The sequence below is a fragment of the Pecten maximus genome, chromosome 9 (genome assembly GCF_902652985.1).
Source record: "Pecten maximus chromosome 9, xPecMax1.1, whole genome shotgun sequence".
NCBI lineage: Eukaryota > Metazoa > Mollusca > Bivalvia > Pectinida > Pectinidae > Pecten > Pecten maximus.
Genome location: NC_047023.1, coordinates 32,163,587 through 32,183,590, shown reverse-complemented (window position 1 = coordinate 32,183,590; position 20,004 = coordinate 32,163,587). Strand labels below are relative to the sequence as shown.

The 20,004-nt window shown below is 39.4% G+C and overlaps 1 protein-coding gene across 1 annotated transcript in view; it reads right to left on the bottom strand.

Moving 5' to 3' along the window:
- Positions 1 to 327: 327 nt before the first annotated feature.
- LOC117333964 (polypeptide N-acetylgalactosaminyltransferase 13-like) overlaps positions 328 to 20,004 on the bottom strand; it is a 52,337-nt gene continuing 32,660 nt past the window's right edge. The window contains exons 8-12 of the mRNA XM_033893384.1: positions 15,477 to 15,665; positions 12,502 to 12,636; positions 11,355 to 11,459; positions 3,689 to 3,823; positions 328 to 453 (exon numbers count right to left, since the gene is read on the bottom strand). Of these exons, the coding sequence (XP_033749275.1) occupies positions 328 to 453; positions 3,689 to 3,823; positions 11,355 to 11,459; positions 12,502 to 12,636; positions 15,477 to 15,665 (690 nt within the window). The remainder of the gene's footprint in view (positions 454 to 3,688; positions 3,824 to 11,354; positions 11,460 to 12,501; positions 12,637 to 15,476; positions 15,666 to 20,004) is intronic.

Below are 20,004 nucleotides of genomic sequence, written 5' to 3'. Positions count from 1 at the left end.
GGAACTCTTTGTGAGGATAAAATGAATGATATCTATGCCAGTTAAATATCCGAAATACACAGAATCCAGTCGCTGTACTTCAGATCCATTGGTAAATACATGTAAGGAATAAAACCATTTTAACAACTTGGAGTAGAATAAACTGAACATTTTTTTAAATCATGTTCAAAATCAATTGTAAAAGCATTGAATCTTTCACAAAAGTTTTATAATTTTAATGCGTCTATACAAAAAACACGCATATACACGGATCTGTGATGGCCTTTCTATCGACTTAAATAACTACGAAGAAAAATAATAATAAATAATAACTATGCCGGACGATGGTCAATAGTTGTACTTATTGAACTGCCATTTTTGAGATATTGCGAGTGGCTGACAGGCCCTCATGACTGGGCCCTGTACATCCATGTCGAGACAGAGGCCACTCTTCTCGTGCTTTATAAATCCATTCTGAAAAGAGAAGACAAAAATATTGATAATAGAAAATAGAAAAACTTATCAAATAAGAATACATTGTAAGCGGTTGTATAGATTTGAATTTAAACATACACACATGTAACTGACAGTACGTTTTATCTTTCTCATAAAGTTTATGCGTTCTTTGTGGTATGTATGTCAGCGGTACACACCTGCACATATTAATCACCTGCTGAAGCATATTCTACATCCGAAACTTTATTATAACTAATATATACAATTTCAATTTTACAGTCCGCCCTTTTGTTAACACATCAGTAAACAAGGTTATATATTTACATCACATTAACACTTGATGATAGTAACAGGTCAGTAATGACATACTCAGGAAACAAATCACGGAAAGGTTAAAACAAATACGTACAGAGATAAACAATCTCCATTGTTTATATGGAGGAGTGTATTAATTAAGCATCCAGTAATCCGGAGTCACACATAATGAGAAACAATTAATTAACGGTTATTATCTCCAGCCTCACAACATTTACTAGGATGTGGAATTCGGCAATTATAGATATGAACTATACGTAATATGGTAATTTTTATATATACCTACATCAACTCCCGAAGTACGAACGGGAACTTGATGAAATTTGCCAATAACAAATTTAAACTATGGATGAATTATTCAGAGCCCACAGTTAAGAAACAAAATACTTCACCAAATGACCTTGGGTAAATAAGAAAAGTAAAAAGATGCAGCATGCTATGTGAGTAATACCTTCTGTCTACCTTCTCGTGTAGCAAAGTGTCCCGGGACCAACAATACTGCCTACTTTCTCGTGTAGCCAGGTGTCCCGGGTACTAACAATACTGCCTACCTTCTCGTGTAGCCAAGTGTCCCGGGGACCAATAATACTGCCTACCTTCTCGTGTAGCCAAGTATCCCGGGGACCAATAATACTGCCCACCTTCTCGTGTAGCCAGGTGTCCCGGGGACCAATAATACTGCCTACCTTCTCGTGTAGCCAAGTATCCCGGGGACCAATAATACTGCCCACCTTCTCGTGTAGCCAGGTGTCCCGGGGACCAATAATACTGCCTACCTTCTCGTGTAGCCAAGTGTCCCGGGGACCAATAATACTGCCTACCTTCTCGTGTAGCCAAGTGTCCCGGGGACCAATAATACTGCCTACCTCCTCGTGTAGCCAAGTGTCCCGGGGACCTATAATACTGCCTACCTTCTCGTGTAGCCAAGTGTCCCGGGGACCAATAATACTGCCTACCTTCTCGTGTAGCCAAGTACCCCCGGGGACCAATAATACTGCCTACCTTCTCGTGTAGCCAAGTGTCCCGGGGACCAATAATACTGCCTACCTTCTCGTGTAGCCAGGTGTCCCGGGGACCAATAATACTGCCTACCTTCTCGTGTAGCCAAGTGTCCCGGGGACCAATAATACTGCCTACCTCCTCGTGTAGCCAGGTGTCCCGGGTACTAACAATACTGCCTACCTTCTCGTGTAGCCAAGTATCCCGGGGACCAATAATATTGCCCACCTTCTCGTGTAGCCATGTGTCCCGGGGACCAATAATACTGCCTACCTTCTCGTGTAGCCAAGTATCCCGGGGGCCAATAATACTGCCTACCTTCTCGTGTAGCCAGGTGTCCCGGGGACCAACAATACTGCCTACCTTCTCGTGTAGCCAAGTGTCCCGGGGACCAATAATACTGCCTACCTTCTCGTGTAGCCAGGTGTCCCGGGGAACAATAATACTGCCTACCTTCTCGTGTAGCCATGTGTCCCGGGGACCAATAATACTGCCTACCTTCTCGTGTAGCCAAGTATCCCGGGGACCAATAATACTGCCTACCTCCTCGTGTAGCCAAGTATCCCGGGGACCAATAATACTGCCCACCTTCTCGTGTAGCCAAGTATCCCGGGGACTAACAATACTGCCTACCTTCTTGTGTAGCCAAGTGTCCCGGGGACCAATAATACTGCCTACCTTCTCGTGTAGCCAGGTGTCCCGGGGACCAATAATACTGCCTACCTTCTCGTGTAGCCAGGTGTCCCGGGGACCAATAATACTGCCTACCTCCTCGTGTAGCCAGGTGTCCCGGGTACTAACAATACTGCCTACCTTCTCGTGTAGCCAAGTATCCCGGGGACCAATAATACCGCCTACCTTCTCGTGTAGCCAAGTGCCCCCGGGGACCAATAATACTGCCTACCTTCTCGTGTAGCCAGGTGTCCCGGGGACCAATAATACTACTTACCTTCTCGTGTAGCCAAGTGTCCCGGGGACCAATAATACTGCCTACCTTCTCGTGTAGCCAAGTGTCCCGGGAACCAACAATACTGCCTACCTTCTCGTGTAGCCAGGTGTCCCGGGGACCAACAATACTGCCTACCTCCTCGTGTAGCCAAGTGTCCCGGGAACCAATAAAACTGTCTACCTTCTCGTGTAGCCATGTGTCCCGGGGACTAACAATACTGCCTACCTTCTCGTGTAGCCAAGTGTCCCGGGGACTAACAATACTGCCTACCTTCTCGTGTAGCCAAGTGTCCCGGGGACCAATAATACTGCCTACCTTCTCGTGTAGCCAAGTGTCCCGGGGACCAATAATACTGCCTACCTTCTCATGTAGCCATGTGTCCCGGGGACTAACAATACTGCCTACCTCCTCGTGTAGCCAAGTGTCCCGGGAACCAATAATACTGCCTACCTTCTCATGTAGCCATGTGTCCCGGGGACTAACAATACTGCCTACCTTCTCGTGTAGCCAAGTGTCCCGGGAACCAACAATACTGCCTACCTTCTCGTGTAGTCAGGTGTCCCGGGGACCAACAATACTGCCTACCTCCTCGTGTAGCCAAGTGTCCCGGGAACCAATAAAACTGTCTACCTTCTCGTGTAGCCATGTGTCCCGGGGACTAACAATACTGCCTACCTTCTCGTGTAGCCAAGTGTCCCGGGGACTAACAATACTGCCTACCTTCTCGTGTAGCCAAGTGTCCCGGGGACCAATAATACTGCCTACCTTCTCGTGTAGCCAAGTGTCCCGGGGACCAATAATACTGCCTACCTTCTCATGTAGCCATGTGTCCCGGGGACTAACAATACTGCCTACCTCCTCGTGTAGCCAAGTGTCCCGGGGACCAATAATACTGCCCACCTTCTCGTGTAGCCAAGTGTCCCGGGGACCAATAATACTGCCTACCTTCTCGTGTAGCCAAGTGTCCCGGGGACCAATAATACTGCCTACCTTCTCGTGTAGCCATGTGTCCCGGGGACCAATAATACAGTCTTCAAGCATTGGCCTCGCTCCGTCAAACAACTGTTTAAGTACCACACATTGGAGAGACGTCTGTAGCAGCTTGTCCTGTCTCCAGGAAAAACCCTGTTTCATAAATCAATTAAGACAATAAACTACACTCATCTGAAAGTGTACTGTTTTTCGTGATTTTGTGGAAAGGGATATGGCCACGAAATCTTTACCTAGAAAGTACGAACAGGCATCGTAGAGGAGCAAGGTAACATGGAATCAGTGAAAGAACGCATAACAGGGTACTGTGAAATCTAGAAACATCCCAGAATTCTCTTCTCGCCAAATGCCATTGACCTAGTAGGTCATGTTTTGTTAAAATTCACAATGGCCGCAAATGATTATCACGAACATATTTCGTACGTTGAATGAATATCTGGCAATGACACGTTTCCTCTGCAAAATTCATCGTGGTCGACGAATACGATACAAGAGCTTAATACAAGGATCAGTCAAGGCCACAATATCGCGAAGGTTACCATCATTTTCCCGACATATGGCCATATTGATATATAACAACTCTGCCCGGAAACATTATCGCTAACTTCTAGAGATAAATGCTTTTCGTACTGATAAAATATCACTTGAGGTCAAGCTATGATGAGTAAGGCCATTTTTGATGTTTCAGATTTTCGCGCCAGATGTTGCTGAAAATCAAAAGGCATCTTTCATAATGTAAACGGCGAGAATTACACTGTACACTTTGTAGAAAGCTGAACAATTGAAAATGTGTGAAGCGAGAAATTAAACAGCGGCTCAGATCAGATTTAAAAGTGCAGATCTCAGTATCATATGCCTTTAATTTTGACACTTATAAAAAAAAACATTTAGTTACACTGTACTTTCAAAAAGCCTTTCGATAAACGGTTTACGGATATACATACACATGTGAGTATGCGGATACGTATTTGAAAGGGAACAGCCCTTATTCATACATTTCAACACGTTACATTTTGTATTTCTAAATCCCTAGATTTCAACATAAGATTGTGTCTATAATTTATCTCCAAGCTCTCGTGTTTGATCGCTTGACTGAGCATAAAACGCGTGATTTCGTTACAGCTAAAGTTAACCTTGTGATCAAGCAATAAATATATTAGTAAACTGAAATCATACTTTGTGAATTAAAATCAACTTGAAAACAGGCAAGTGATGTTTTGTTTTTTTTTTATCTTCGGTGACCCGAAAACAGTTTAGCCCTTCTCTGTATCGTCGGATACCCACGGTTAATTGCACTACACTACACTTAATATATCACTCGTGGGTCAAATCTGAAAAATCCACGTTTGAAAAGAGAATACTTAAGTGATTGACACAACGTGAATATAAATATATTTGATTGGCTCCGTCACATTTTCCTATTGGAATTTCAACCAATCAAGTGAAGGTAGCATACGCTTTACAGAAGCTTTATTTCAACAACGGTAGCGGCGAGTGATCTTGAAATTGTGTTTCAGAAATTTGATATCAACGGGTTTAAATCATTGCAGCAGAATATTATTGATACTATTTTGTCTGACAGATATGTCTTCCTATCAATGGAAACAGGCCAAGGTGTTGGGAAAGCAGCTTATGAGGCATTACAGCCTTTTTAAACACCGCCATGTCGTTGTTCAATTTCGATACTCTTTTTTTTATCTTATTGACGCACCGATTACATGTATGGACACTACACATCTGGTCTGTTCTTAACGTCCCGAAAACATTGCCGTACGAAGTTGTTTTAAAAAAGAGATTTATCACAGAATCATCAGCCTTAATAGACACAGCCATATTATTACCAGATTTTTGATAATGTCCCCCTTTCAACTGAGGGGTTCTTATTTTGAAAGAGTTATGTTGATTGGTTTCTATTTATTGATTGACGTCATTGAAACGACGATTTTTCACCTGAGTTGACCCATGGGTGATGGGTGATGGGTGTAGCGTATACTAGTGCTATCAACCGTAAGTACCCGACGATGATCTCTGCGACACGCCAGCACAAACGTCCATCATTTGTAACCGCATGTTCTACATGTATTTCTTCATCCGTCTGTTTGTCATCCTTCAACCGCCCACCAGGGCTTTTCATCCTTCCAACCATGTTTGATGTCTTCTAATGCCATCAACACACCGTTTTCAGAAAATGAGTCGATGTCGGGGACGACATACATTTTAATAGGGTTCAAAGACTGACCACATAAAAGATGAAGAAAAGTCAAAACCGTGGAAAGACCTCAAAAAGGAAAGAAAACCAACTTTTATGATATCATGCAGAACAATAACACTTGTTTGACAGTCCGTTCATCAAGGACCCATTATCTATTGGAGAACCACTTTATAACAATGTTAGGTATTATTTATGAATTACTAAACATATCAAGGCATCCCATTAATGATTACCTATAACGTGTTTACCTGTCATCTAAGGTGTCCCATTATTGATTACCTATAACGTGTTTACCTGTCATCTAAGGCGTCCCATTAATGATTACCTATAACGTGTTTACCTGTCATCTAGGCGTCCCATTATTGATTACCTATAACGAGTTTGCCTGTCATCTAAGGCGTCCCATTAATGATTACCTATAACGTGTTTACCTGTCATCAAGGCGTCCCATTAATGATTACCTATAACGAGTTTACCTGTCATCTAAGGCGTCCCATTAATGATTACCTATAACGTGTTTACCTGTCATGTAGGCGTCTCATTATTGATTACCTATAACGTGTTTACCTGTCATCTAAGGCGTCTCATTATTGATTACCTATAACGTGTTTACCTGTCATCTAAGGCGTCTCATTATTGATTACCTATAACGTGTTTACCTGTCATCTAAGGCGTCCCATTATTGATTACCTATAACGTGTTTACCTGTCATCTAAGGCGTCCCATTAATGATTACCTATAACGTGTTTACCTGTCATCTAAGGCGTCCCATTATTGATTACCTATAACGTGTTTACCTGTCATCTAAGGCGTCCCATTAATGATTACCTATAACGTGTTTACCTGTCATCTAAGGCGTCCCATTAATGATTACCTATAACGTGTTTACCTGTCATCTAAGGCGTCCCATTAATGATTACCTATAACGTGTTTACCTGTCATCTAAGGCGTCCCATTAATGATTACCTATAACGTGTTTACCTGTCATCTAAGGCGTCCCATTAATGATTACCTATAACGTGTTTACCTGTCATCTAAGGCGTCCCATTATTGATTACCTATAACGTGTTTACCTGTCATCTAAGGCGTCTCATTATTGATTACCTATAACGTGTTTACCTGTCATCTAAGGCGTCCCATTAATGATTACCTATAACGTGTTTACCTGTCATCTAAGGCGTCCCATTATTGATTACCTATAACGTGTTTACCTGTCATCTAAGGCGTCCCATTAATGATTACCTATAACGTGTTTACCTGTCATCTAAGGCGTCCCATTATTGATTACCTATAACGTGTTTACCTGTCATCTAAGGCGTCCCATTAATGATTACCTATAACGTGTTTACCTGTCATCTAAGGCGTCCCATTAATGATTACCTATAACGTGTTTACCTGTCATCTAGGCGTCTCATTATTGATTACCTATAACGAGTTTACCTGTCATCTAGGCTTCTCATTATTGATTACCTATAACGAGTTTATCTGTCATCTAAGGCGTCCCATTATTGATTACCTATAACGTGTTTACCTGTCATCTAAGGCGTCTCATTATTGATTACCTATAACGAGTTTACCTGTCATCTAAGGCGTCTCATTATTGATTACCTATAACGAGTTTACCTGTCATCTAAGGCGTCCCATTAATGATTACCTATAACGTGTTTACCTGTCATCTAGGCGTCTCATTATTGATTACCTATAACGAGTTTACCTGTCATCTAGGCTTCTCATTATTGATTACCTATAACGAGTTTATCTGTCATCTAAGGCGTCCCATTATTGATTACCTATAACGTGTTTATCTGTCATCTAAGGCGTCTCATTATTGATTACCTATAACGAGTTTACCTGTCATCTAAGGCGTCCCATTAATGATTACCTATAACGTGTTTACCTGTCATCTAGGCGTCTCATTATTGATTACCTATAACGAGTTTACCTGTCATCTAGGCTTCTCATTATTGATTACCTATAACGAATTTATCTGTCATCTAAGGCGTCCCATTATTGATTACCTATAACGAGTCTACCTGTCATCTAAGGCGTCCTATTAATGATTACCTATAACGAGTTTACCTGTCATCTAAGGCGTCTCATTATTGATTACCTATAACGTGTTTACCTGTCATCTAAGGCGTCTCATTATTGATTACCTATAACGTGTTTACCTGTCATCTAAGGCGTCTCATTATTGATTACCTATAACGTGTTTACCTGTCATCTAAGGCGTCCCATTATTGATTACCTATAACGTGTTTACCTGTCATCTAAGGCGTCCCATTAATGATTACCTATAACGTGTTTACCTGTCATCTAAGGCGTCCCATTATTGATTACCTATAACGTGTTTACCTGTCATCTAAGGCGTCCCATTAATGATTACCTATAACGTGTTTACCTGTCATCTAAGGCGTCCCATTAATGATTACCTATAACGTGTTTACCTGTCATCTAAGGCGTCCCATTAATGATTACCTATAACGTGTTTACCTGTCATCTAAGGCGTCCCATTAATGATTACCTATAACGTGTTTACCTGTCATGTAGGCGTCTCATTATTGATTACCTATAACGTGTTTACCTGTCATCTAAGGCGTCTCATTATTGATTACCTATAACGTGTTTACCTGTCATCTAAGGCGTCTCATTATTGATTACCAATAACGTGTTTACCTGTCATCTAAGGCGTCCCATTAATGATTACCTATAACGTGTTTACCTGTCATCTAAGGCGTCCCATTATTGATTACCTATAACGTGTTTACCTGTCATCTAAGGCGTCCCATTAATGATTACCTATAACGTGTTTACCTGTCATCTAAGGCGTCCCATTATTGATTACCTATAACGTGTTTACCTGTCATCTAAGGCGTCCCATTAATGATTACCTATAACGTGTTTACCTGTCATCTAAGGCGTCCCATTAATGATTACCTATAACGTGTTTACCTGTCATCTAGGCGTCTCATTATTGATTACCTATAACGAGTTTACCTGTCATCTAGGCTTCTCATTATTGATTACCTATAACGAGTTTATCTGTCATCTAAGGCGTCCCATTATTGATTACCTATAACGTGTTTACCTGTCATCTAAGGCGTCTCATTATTGATTACCTATAACGAGTTTACCTGTCATCTAAGGCGTCTCATTATTGATTACCTATAACGAGTTTACCTGTCATCTAAGGCGTCCCATTAATGATTACCTATAACGAGTTTACCTGTCATCTAGGCGTCTCATTATTGATTACCTATAACGAGTTTACCTGTCATCTAGGCTTCTCATTATTGATTACCTATAACGAGTTTATCTGTCATCTAAGGCGTCCCATTATTGATTACCTATAACGTGTTTATCTGTCATCTAAGGCGTCTCATTATTGATTACCTATAACGAGTTTACCTGTCATCTAAGGCGTCCCATTAATGATTACCTATAACGTGTTTACCTGTCATCTAGGCGTCTCATTATTGATTACCTATAACGAGTTTACCTGTCATCTAGGCTTCTCATTATTGATTACCTATAACGAGTTTATCTGTCATCTAAGGCGTCCCATTATTGATTACCTATAACGAGTCTACCTGTCATCTAAGGCGTCCTATTAATGATTACCTATAACGAGTTTACCTGTCATCTAGGCGTCTCATTATTGATTACCTATAACGAGTTTAACTGTCATCTAGGCGTCTCATTATTGATTACCTATAACGAGTTTACCTGTCATCTAGGCGTCCCATTATTGATTACCTATAACGAGTTTACCTGTCATCTAGGCGTCTCATTATTGATTACCTATAACGAGTTTACCTGTCATCTAAGGCGTCCCATTAATGATTACCTATAACGAGTTTACCTGTCATCTTAGGCGTCTCATTATTGATTACCTATAACGAGTTTACCTGTCATCTAAGGCGTCCCATTATTGATTACCTATAACGAGTTAACCTGTCATCTAAGGCGTCTCATTATTGATTACCTATAACGAGTTTACCTGTCATCTAAGGCGTCCCATTATTGATTACCTATAACGAGTTTACCTGTCATCTAAGGCGTCCCATTAATGATTACCTATAACGTGTTTACCTGTTATCTAAGGCGTCCCATTATTGATTACCTATAACGAGTTTACCTGTCATCTAAGGCGTCCCATTAATGATTACCTATAACGTGTTTACCTGTCATCTAAGGCGTCCCATTATTGATTACCTATAACGAGTTTACCTGTCATCTACGGCGTCCCATTAATGATTACCTATAACGAGTTTACCTGTTATCTAGGCGTCTCATTATTGATTACCTATAACGTGTTTACCTGTCATCTAGGCGTCTCATTATTGATTACATATAACGTGTTTACCTGTCATCTAAGGCGTCCCATTAATGATTACCTATAACGTGTTTACCTGTCATCTAAGGCGTCCCATTATTGATTACCTATAACGAGTTTACCTGTCATCTAAGGCGTCTCATTATTGATTACCTATAACGAGTTTACCTGTCATCTACGGCGTCCCATTAATGATTACCTATAACGAGTTTACCTGTTATCTAGGCGTCTCATTATTGATTACCTATAACGTGTTTACCTGTCATCTAGGCGTCTCATTATTGATTACCTATAACGTGTTTACCTGTCATCTAAGGCGTCCAATTAATGATTACCTATAACGTGTTTACCTGTCATCTAGGTGTCCCGTTATTGATTACCTATAACGTGTTTACCTGTCATCTAAGGCGTCCAATTAATGATTACCTATAACGTGTTTACCTATCATCTAAGGCGTCCAATTAATGATTACCTATAACGTGTTTACCTGTCATCTAAGGCATCCCATTAATGATTACCTATAACGAGTTTACCTGTCATCTAGGTGTCTCATTATTGATTACCTATAACGTGTTTACCTGTCATCTAAGGCGTCTCATTATTGATTACCTTTAACGAGTTAACCTGTCATCTAAGGCGTCTCATTATTGATTACCTATAACGAGTTTACCTGTCATCTAAGGCGTCCCATTATTGATTACCTATAACGAGTTTACCTGTCATCTAGGGCGTCCCATTAATGATTACCTATAACGTGTTTACCTGTCATCTAGGGCGTCCCATTAATGATTACCTATAACGTGTTTACCTGTCATCTAAGGCGTCCCATTATTGATTACCTATAACGAGTTTACCTGTCATCTAGGTGTCTCATTATTGATTACCTATAACGTGTTTACCTGTCATCTAAGGCGTCTCATTATTGATTACCTATAACGTGTTTACCTGTCATCTAAGGCGTCTCATTATTGATTACCTATAACGAGTTTACCTGTCATCTAGGTGTCCCATTATTGATTACCTATAACGAGTTTACCTGTCATGTAGGTGTCCCATTATTGACTACCCATACCATGTTTTATAGCTATTGATTATCTATATTTTGAATATTTACTCACCTGTGATGCGAGCTGATAATGACATGTTTCTAAAAATAGGCTTTCCGGAGCCTGGAACAAGTATTGATGGTTGTCTAGGCAACGGTTATCTTGGAGATTTCTTGCCTACAAAATAAGATTGATTATATAATATGACGTGTACAAAAGCTTTAGATAAGATGTTACAATGTAGATAATGCTGAGATAGGCAAAGTCAGCTTTGATAATAATTAAAATTATTAATAAAAAAACTATAATCAAATATATATTAATAGATATTACACTGTGGTTATTTATAAAGATGGTGTCCTTTGGTGATAGTTTAGGAAAATGAAACGTTATAAACTTGTACCTGATTTTAATATAATAATACAGGAATCAATGTAATAATACTGGAATCAATGTGGGGTTTTAATGTAATAAAACAGGAATCAATGTGGGGTTTTAATGTAATAATACAGGAATCAATGTAATAATACAGGAATCAATGTGGGGTTTTAATGTAATAAAACAGGAATCAATGCGGGGTTTTAATGTAATAATACAGGAATCAATGTGGGGTTTTACTGTAATAATACAGGAATCAATGTAATAATACAGGAATCAATGTGGTGTTTTCATGTAATAATACAGGAATCAATGTTATAATACAGGAATCAATGTGGGGTTTTAATGTAATAATACAGGAATCAATGTAATAATACAGGAATCAATGTGGAGTTTTAATGTAATAATACAGGAATCAATGTAATAATACAGGAATCAATGTGGAGTTTTAATGTAATAATACAGGAATCAATGTAATAATACAGGAATCAATGTGGGGTTTTAATGTAATAATACCGGAATCAATGTGGGGTTTTAATGTAATAATACAGGAATCAATGTGGGGTTTTAATGTAATAATACAGGAATCAATGTAATAATACAGGAATCAATGTGGGGTTTTAATGTCATAATACAGGAATCAATGTGGGGTTTTAATGTAATAATACATGAATCAATGTGGGGTTTTCTCAAAATAGTAATGGTGACCATGACCTTACAACCCTGAGACTCAAACGAAAGTTGGTCATTAAAACAAGGTCTAACTTCTTATCACAATAAACACGATCAATGGCCGGCAATTCTCAGGTGTTTAGTGATATAAGGTGATCATTCTACTTACTGATCCCCAGGCGAACACATTCTTGTCAAAAACAGCTAGCTCGGGCCATATATTGTCCAAATACCACGTAAAATTTTTACAGTGTAACCTTTCCTTTAATTTCAGTCTTTCCGATAAATCACCAGAATCCATATTCTGAAAATAACAAGAATGAAAGAAAAATAACACTAGTATCACTGTTGTATCACCATGACATATGTTTCATCAGAATCGTCTACAAGAAGAGCATCACATTTCATCATTAATCTTTATGAGAGGTTAAATGGTAGGTATTATTTATCAATATCATCCTCATAGATATCCGTTTTTTGTTTGTTTGTTGTTGTTTTTATTATTATTATTATTTATATGTTCAAACGACTAATGCGTGAGGGCTTCGATTCGCGAAATATATACCAAGTAAATGTAACAATGTATGGTACTATAGCAAGTAAATGTAACAATGTATGGTACTATAGCAAGTAAATGTAACAATGTATGGTACTATAGCAAGTACAAAATATATACCAAGTAAATGTAACAATGTATGGTACTATAGCAAGTAAATGTAACAATGTATGGTACTATAGCAAGTAAATGTAACAATGTATGGTACTATACCAAGTAAATGTAACAATGTATGGTACTATAGCAAGTAAATGTAACAATGTATGGTACTATACCAAGTAAATGTAACAATGTATGGTACTATACCAAGTAAATGTAACAATGTATGGTACTATACCAAGTAAATGTAACAATGTATGGTACTATACCAAGTAAATGTAACAATGTATGGTACTATACCAAGTAAATGTAACAATGTATGGTACTATAGCAAGTAAATGTAACAATGTATGGTACTATACTAAGTAAATGTAACAATGTATGGTACATACCAAGTAAATGTAACAATGTATGGTACTATAGCAAGTAAATGTAACAATGTATGGTACTATAGCAAGTAGAAAATATATACCAAGTAAATGTAACAATGTATGGTACTATAGCAAGTAAATGTAACAATGTATGGTACTATAGCAAGTAAATGTAACAATGTATGGTACATAGCAAGTAGAAAATGCATGCTTTAACTAGTTATTTGAATAATATATACTTTGTTTTGTCTATAACGATCATTGCTTCCATAATCATTTGATGTCGTGGTGTATAACGTGTCAACCTTTCATTTGATACTGGAATTTATATATCGTTTGGAAATCGGATGTAAATGCTCTTCAACAACCAAAACATCACACATATGTAACAGAATACATGTATAAAATGACACATGTGTAACAGAACACATGTATAAAATGACACATGTGTAACAGAACACATGTATAAAATGACACATGTGTAACAGAGCACATATATAAAAGCACACGTGTGTAACAGAACACATGTATAGTTAACATGCAAACATGCAAACCACATTTCCCGGCGTTATGTCGTTTTCATGGTCCAATAGGCTCTTTGACAACATAACATGGACGATGATATATAGGCCGTGCTCAGACATTGATAGCCATGGGCAGTCTGGTCAGTCCTTGACCTTACAATGGAATATCTCTCTTTTATCTATAACTATAAACTCTCTGTCTCTCTCGTTTTTGCAAATCACTGGAATGTTACATTGAAACTAAAACGCATGATGCATAATGCAAAAATCTATCGTACACATGAGATCAAATTCTTAACTTAACTGGACAACTTCACAAACACGCATGCTCATATGTTTACACTGCTGATTGGGCAAATGTTGGTCATTTGAAAAAAATGAAATTTTGATAAAATATTCCATAGTTACAGCGTATGTTATTAGAAGCAGTTTGGACATTGTATGTTGAGGACCAATATCAAACTACCGCATAGTAAGGTCTGCTTCTTGACGATAAGTAAAATGTTGCCTACAACGTGCCGAAAGGTACAGGTGTGAACTAATCCAAAGATAGACAGTTTAACGTCCTTCCGAGCCCTCGTCCCAAAGACAGACATTTTAACGTCCTTCCGAGCCCTCGTCCCAAAGATAGACAGTTTAACGTGCTTCCGAGCCCTCGTCCCAAAGATAGACAGTTTAACGTCCTTCCGAGCCCTCGTCCAAAAGACAGACATTTTAACGTCCTTCCGAGCCCTCATCCCAAAGATAGACAGTTTAACGTCCTTCCGAGCCCTCGTCCCAAAGATAGACATTTTAACGTCCTTCCGAGCCCTCGTCCCAAAGATAGACAGTTTAACGTCCTTCCGAGCCCTCGTCCCAAAGATAGACAGTTTAACGTCCTTCCGAGCCCTCGTCACAAAGATAGACAGTTAAACGTCCTTCCGAGCCCTCGTCCCAAAGATAGACATTTTAACGTCCTTCCGAGCCCTCGTCCCAAAGAGGAACCATTTGTTATGCCATATTTATCAAATAAACATATCAAAATGCTTTATTTATTCTTCAAACAGTTAACTGAAAGCATAGACTATGGCAGCTTAACCCCTTCCAACTAACACAAAATATTACCACACAAAACATGTCCACGCAGAAAGGAGACTGAAAACATATACCTGTACCATTGTCAGTACCAAATCAACGTCATTCAGGTTTGGTAGTATTGTATGGTATTCGTATTTAGTAGTTCCAGAGAACATTTCGATTTTTTCGCGCGTCAAAGGAAGGCTGTTCGATCTAATATTCAATAACTACACCAACTCATTTCGATCAATTGTTTCCATTCATCCATTAGGGCTTGTTATCGGGAAAAAATATCTTATTTGGTGATTATACGCACATTCTGTAAAGCTATCTCTTTTGGCGAACTCAAGTTCTACATAGGGCAGAATAAAACTAAAACAGATTACAATGTAGCACGTTTACTATAGAAAACAATATGAAGAAATACAATCATCGTTATCATAATTTAGCGAAATGTTTCAAGTGCAAAACAAAAACCGCTAAAACATTATTTTAAACCGCTAAAATACGTATGTTAACAGTATGATAATACAGTTACCTTCATATCTGGAAAATGATCATAGATGACACTTTTATGGCGTGGCTCCATCCATACCTCCACTGCTCGTCTGTAGTTATATACCTCTATGTGGTGACGACCCCCCGGGAAACTGTAGGGCTGGGTTCGGGCGATATGTCCCAGGTGTGAACAGGGCAGGTGTATTAACCTCCCTCCGCACATCCAAACCTACCGAGAAAGTAAACAACTACATCAGAATAATTGATGAGTGCATTTACCTCCCTCCGCACATCCAAACCTATCGAGAAAGTAAACAAATACATCAGAATATTTATATTTTCCCTTCTAAAAATGATTAATGCATTAACCTCCTTACGTAAAAATGTTAACAAATCCTAAACAAATCAATTGGTAAAAACTATCTAACTATCAGCACATTATGTTAATACCCGAAAATGACGTCAGAATGTCAACTTCGCGCGAATATATAAAACAGGAGAATTGAGACTCCAATCTGAGACATTTCCTATATCAAACGGGGAATTTGGTTTGTTTTTGTTTAACGTCCTATCAACAGCCAGGGTCATTTAAGGACGTGCCAGGTTTTGGAGGTGGAGGAAAGCCGGAGTACCCGGAGAAAAACCACCGGCCTACGGTCAGTACCTGGCAACTGCCCCACGTAGGTTTCGAACTCGCAACCCAGTGGTGGAGGGCTAGTGTCAAACGGGGAAAGGACATGGAAACTTCATATAACACATAATATCGTCCTGTACAAACGTTAACTCTTCTATACTCAGCACGTATAAATGTCTAGAAACTAGAGATAGTCAGCCTGTATACATGTCTAGAAAACAGAGATAGTTTGGTTTGGTTTGGTTTGGTTTATTTTGTTTAACGTCCTATTAACAGCTAAGGTCATTTAAGGACGGCATCCCGTGCGTGCGACATGAATGCGTGTGGTGAGTGCGTATGTGTGTTTTGGGAGGCTGCGGTATGTTCGTGTTAAGTCTCCTTGTGATAGGCCGGAACTTTTGCCGATTTATAGTGCTACCTCACTGAAGCATACTGCCGAAGACACTCAGCAGCACACCCCACCCGGTCACATTATACTGACAACGGGCGAACCAGTCGTCCAACTCCTTGTATGCTGAGCGCTAAGCAGGAGCAGCAACTACCATTTTTAGAGACTCTGGTATGTCTCGGCCAGGGGACAGAACCCAAAGCCTTCCTCACAGCGGCGAACGCTCAACTAAAGGCCAAAAGTAAGGCATTGTCAAGGGAGACGTTAGGAAGAATAAAGTTGTTCAGAAAGAAGAGAAAAGATAAGATCCCAAATTTAGTCGCCTCTTACGATCATGCAATGGGGGCAGCAGGTGCAATTCTTACGCCCTACCTGCAGGGCAAAACAGAGATAGTCAAAATGTATAAATGTCTAGAAACTAGAGATAGTCAGCCTGTATAAATGTCTAGAAAACAGAGAGAGTCAGAATGTATAAATGTCTAGAAACTAGAGATAGTCAGAATGTATAAATGTCTAGAAACTAGAGATAGTCAGCCTGTATAAATGTCTAGAAAACAGAGAGAGTCAAAATGTATAAATGTCTAGAAAACAGAGATAGTCAGAATGTATAAATGTCTAGAAACTAGAGATAGTCAGAATGTATAAATGTCTAGAAACTAGAGATAGACAGCCTGTATAAATGTCTAGAAAATAGAGATAGTCAGAATGTATAAATGTCTAGAAAACAGAGATTAGTCAGCACGTATAAATGTCTAGAAAATAGAGATAGTCAGAATGCATAAATGTCTAGAAAATGGAGATAGACAGAATGTATTTTTACCACATTTTACCACATTTTAATCTAGCCCCCAAAACGTCTCAAAATATGCTATACATACTAGGGAAGGTCAAATTACATGTAGACTGTAACAAATTCTCAAGTCCCTGTGTTTTCAAAAATATCTTGGTGTCACATGACAGGGTCATAACGATATGGTCATGGAAGGTCACCACTTACAATATGTCTCGGTAACACATGACAGGGTCAGAACGATCAGGGAAGGTCACCACTTACAATATGTCTCGGTAACACATGACAGGGTCATAACGATATGGTTATGGAAGGTCACCACTTATAATATGTCTCGGTAACACATGACAGGGTCAGAACGATAAGGTCAGGGAAGGTCACCACTTACAATACATTGTATGTCTCGGTAACACATGACAGGGTCAGAACGATCAGGGAAGGTCACCACTTACAATATGTCTCGGTAACACATGACAGGGTCATAACGATATGGTTATGGAAGGTCACCACTTATAATATGTCTCGGTAACACAGGACAGGGTCAGAACGATATGGTCAGGGAAGGTCACCACTTACAATATGTCTCGGTAACACATGACAGGGTCATAACGATATGGTCAGGGAAGGTCACCACTTACAATATGTCTCGGTAACACATGACAGGGTCAGAACGATAAGGTCAGGGAAGGTCACCACTTACAATATGTCTCGGTAACACATGACAGGGTCAGAACGATATGGTCAGGGAAGGTCACCACTTACAATATGTCTCGGTAACACATGACAGGGTCATAACGATATGGTCATGGAAGGTCACCACTTACAATATGTCTCGGTAACACATGACAGGGTCAGAACGATCAGGGAAGGTCACCACTTACAATATGTCTCGGTAACACATGACAGGGTCAGAACGATCAGGGAAGGTCACCACTTACAATATGTCTCGGTAACACATGACAGGGTCATAACGATAAGGTCAGGGAAGGTCACCACTTACAATATGTCTCGGTAACACATGACAGGGTCAGAACGATATGGTCAGGGAAGGTCACCACTTACAACGTAGTAAGCTCCTGATGACAAAGTAAACAACACAAATGGCCAAATACGAACAACTGTTATCAAAAGCATTAACTGAAACTTCGTTTGTATTCATACTTAAAACTTAATGTTGATCGTAGTTGGTTTATCAAAATCAAATATAACTCTGGTAGGTATTCATTTCATGTGACATATGGCTGTAAAGGATAAGGTGCAATAAGGGCCATTTTTGGCCCCAAAATTTAGAGAAATTAAACTGTGACAATTAGTTTAAATGTATGCCTCAATAAGAAGTTGAATAAACGTAGTTCTAGGGGACAATTTTCGTTTTTTTAAATAATTGTCAAAATCTAACAAAAAATGAGTTTACTTGACGCCGATATGCGGGATTTAGGCATTTTGTTGGAAATTTCACTCAGAAAAACTGAAATTTGAGATTGGCCGCATGGATGTCCCAGCATCATATTTTGCCAATGGAATAATATTCTACAACAGCCACGATAATAGTGAGTTTATACGACTATGTTAAATTGATATGGAAACAGCCGTGGTGTGACAGGGTCTTAAGTATGACCAACATGTTACGTGTATTAGGGTACACAGGTGTCACCAGGTATGTATGTGGTTAATGTGTATTGGGGTACACAGGACACAGGTGATTAGGGTACACAGGTGTCACCAGGAGTGTAGGACAAAAGCCCCCCCCCCCCCCCCCCCCCCCCCCCCCCCCCCCCCCCCCCCCCCCCCCCCCCACCAATGTCCGGGGGGGGGGGGGGCTGATGTCCGGGGGGGATTTTGTCAGTACCTCGTCACCAGGTACATGTATGTATGTTGTTGGCACGACCAGTATACATTGGCCGCCTCACTCCTTTTTCACAGTTTATAAAAACATTACGGTAGTAATCTATTGTGTTGTAATTTGCGATCAATTCCCTAGGGATATACCTGAACGGTTCATATTCTCGTTATTTAATGATGTTTCCATATGCTCTGCAAGTTTGTTTTTCCCATTGATATTGCAATAATAGTATCGCCTTTCACTAAGGATAACGTGTTCTAGTATACAAGTTGTCAGAAGATACTATTATAACGACCAACTGGTGCTGGACTCAGGTTAGTGGTTTGACGTTTGTAATTTAAAACCAAAATTGCCCACAGGGAACGTTGAAACTGGTGCCATTGATTGGGTTTTAGTTTCCAAAAAATCAAACTAATACAATGATACACTGTTGAAATACATAAAACATGATGAACCAGGAACAGTTATTGATGGGTGGAGAAAGTTATTATATAATGACAACCGTGGTCATTCGAATTTGTGAAGCTCCGACTCCCTTTTATCACTTGGTACAATGATTGTGGCGTGTTTTTGTGTGTCGACCCTATTGCGTAGTAATGTACGATAAAATAACAAATAACAAACACCTTATAAATAATACATATGACGTCACAAAAATACGACTGCACAAAGCACACAAATGTGATTGCAACTTTTGAATTTGATTTAGTTATGTAGTAAACGCCACATGAATTGATGTAAGAGCCTCGCGTCCTTGCCCTCCTAGGACTGTCAGTGATGCGAGGAGCTTCAATGTTCAGGTGTAAAGAAAGCCAGAAGTAAGAAAAATCATAATCGGTCTACATCGATGTTTAAATATTTAAGGATTAACATCAATTATTTTTTCTGTTATACAGTCATAACAGAAAAAACT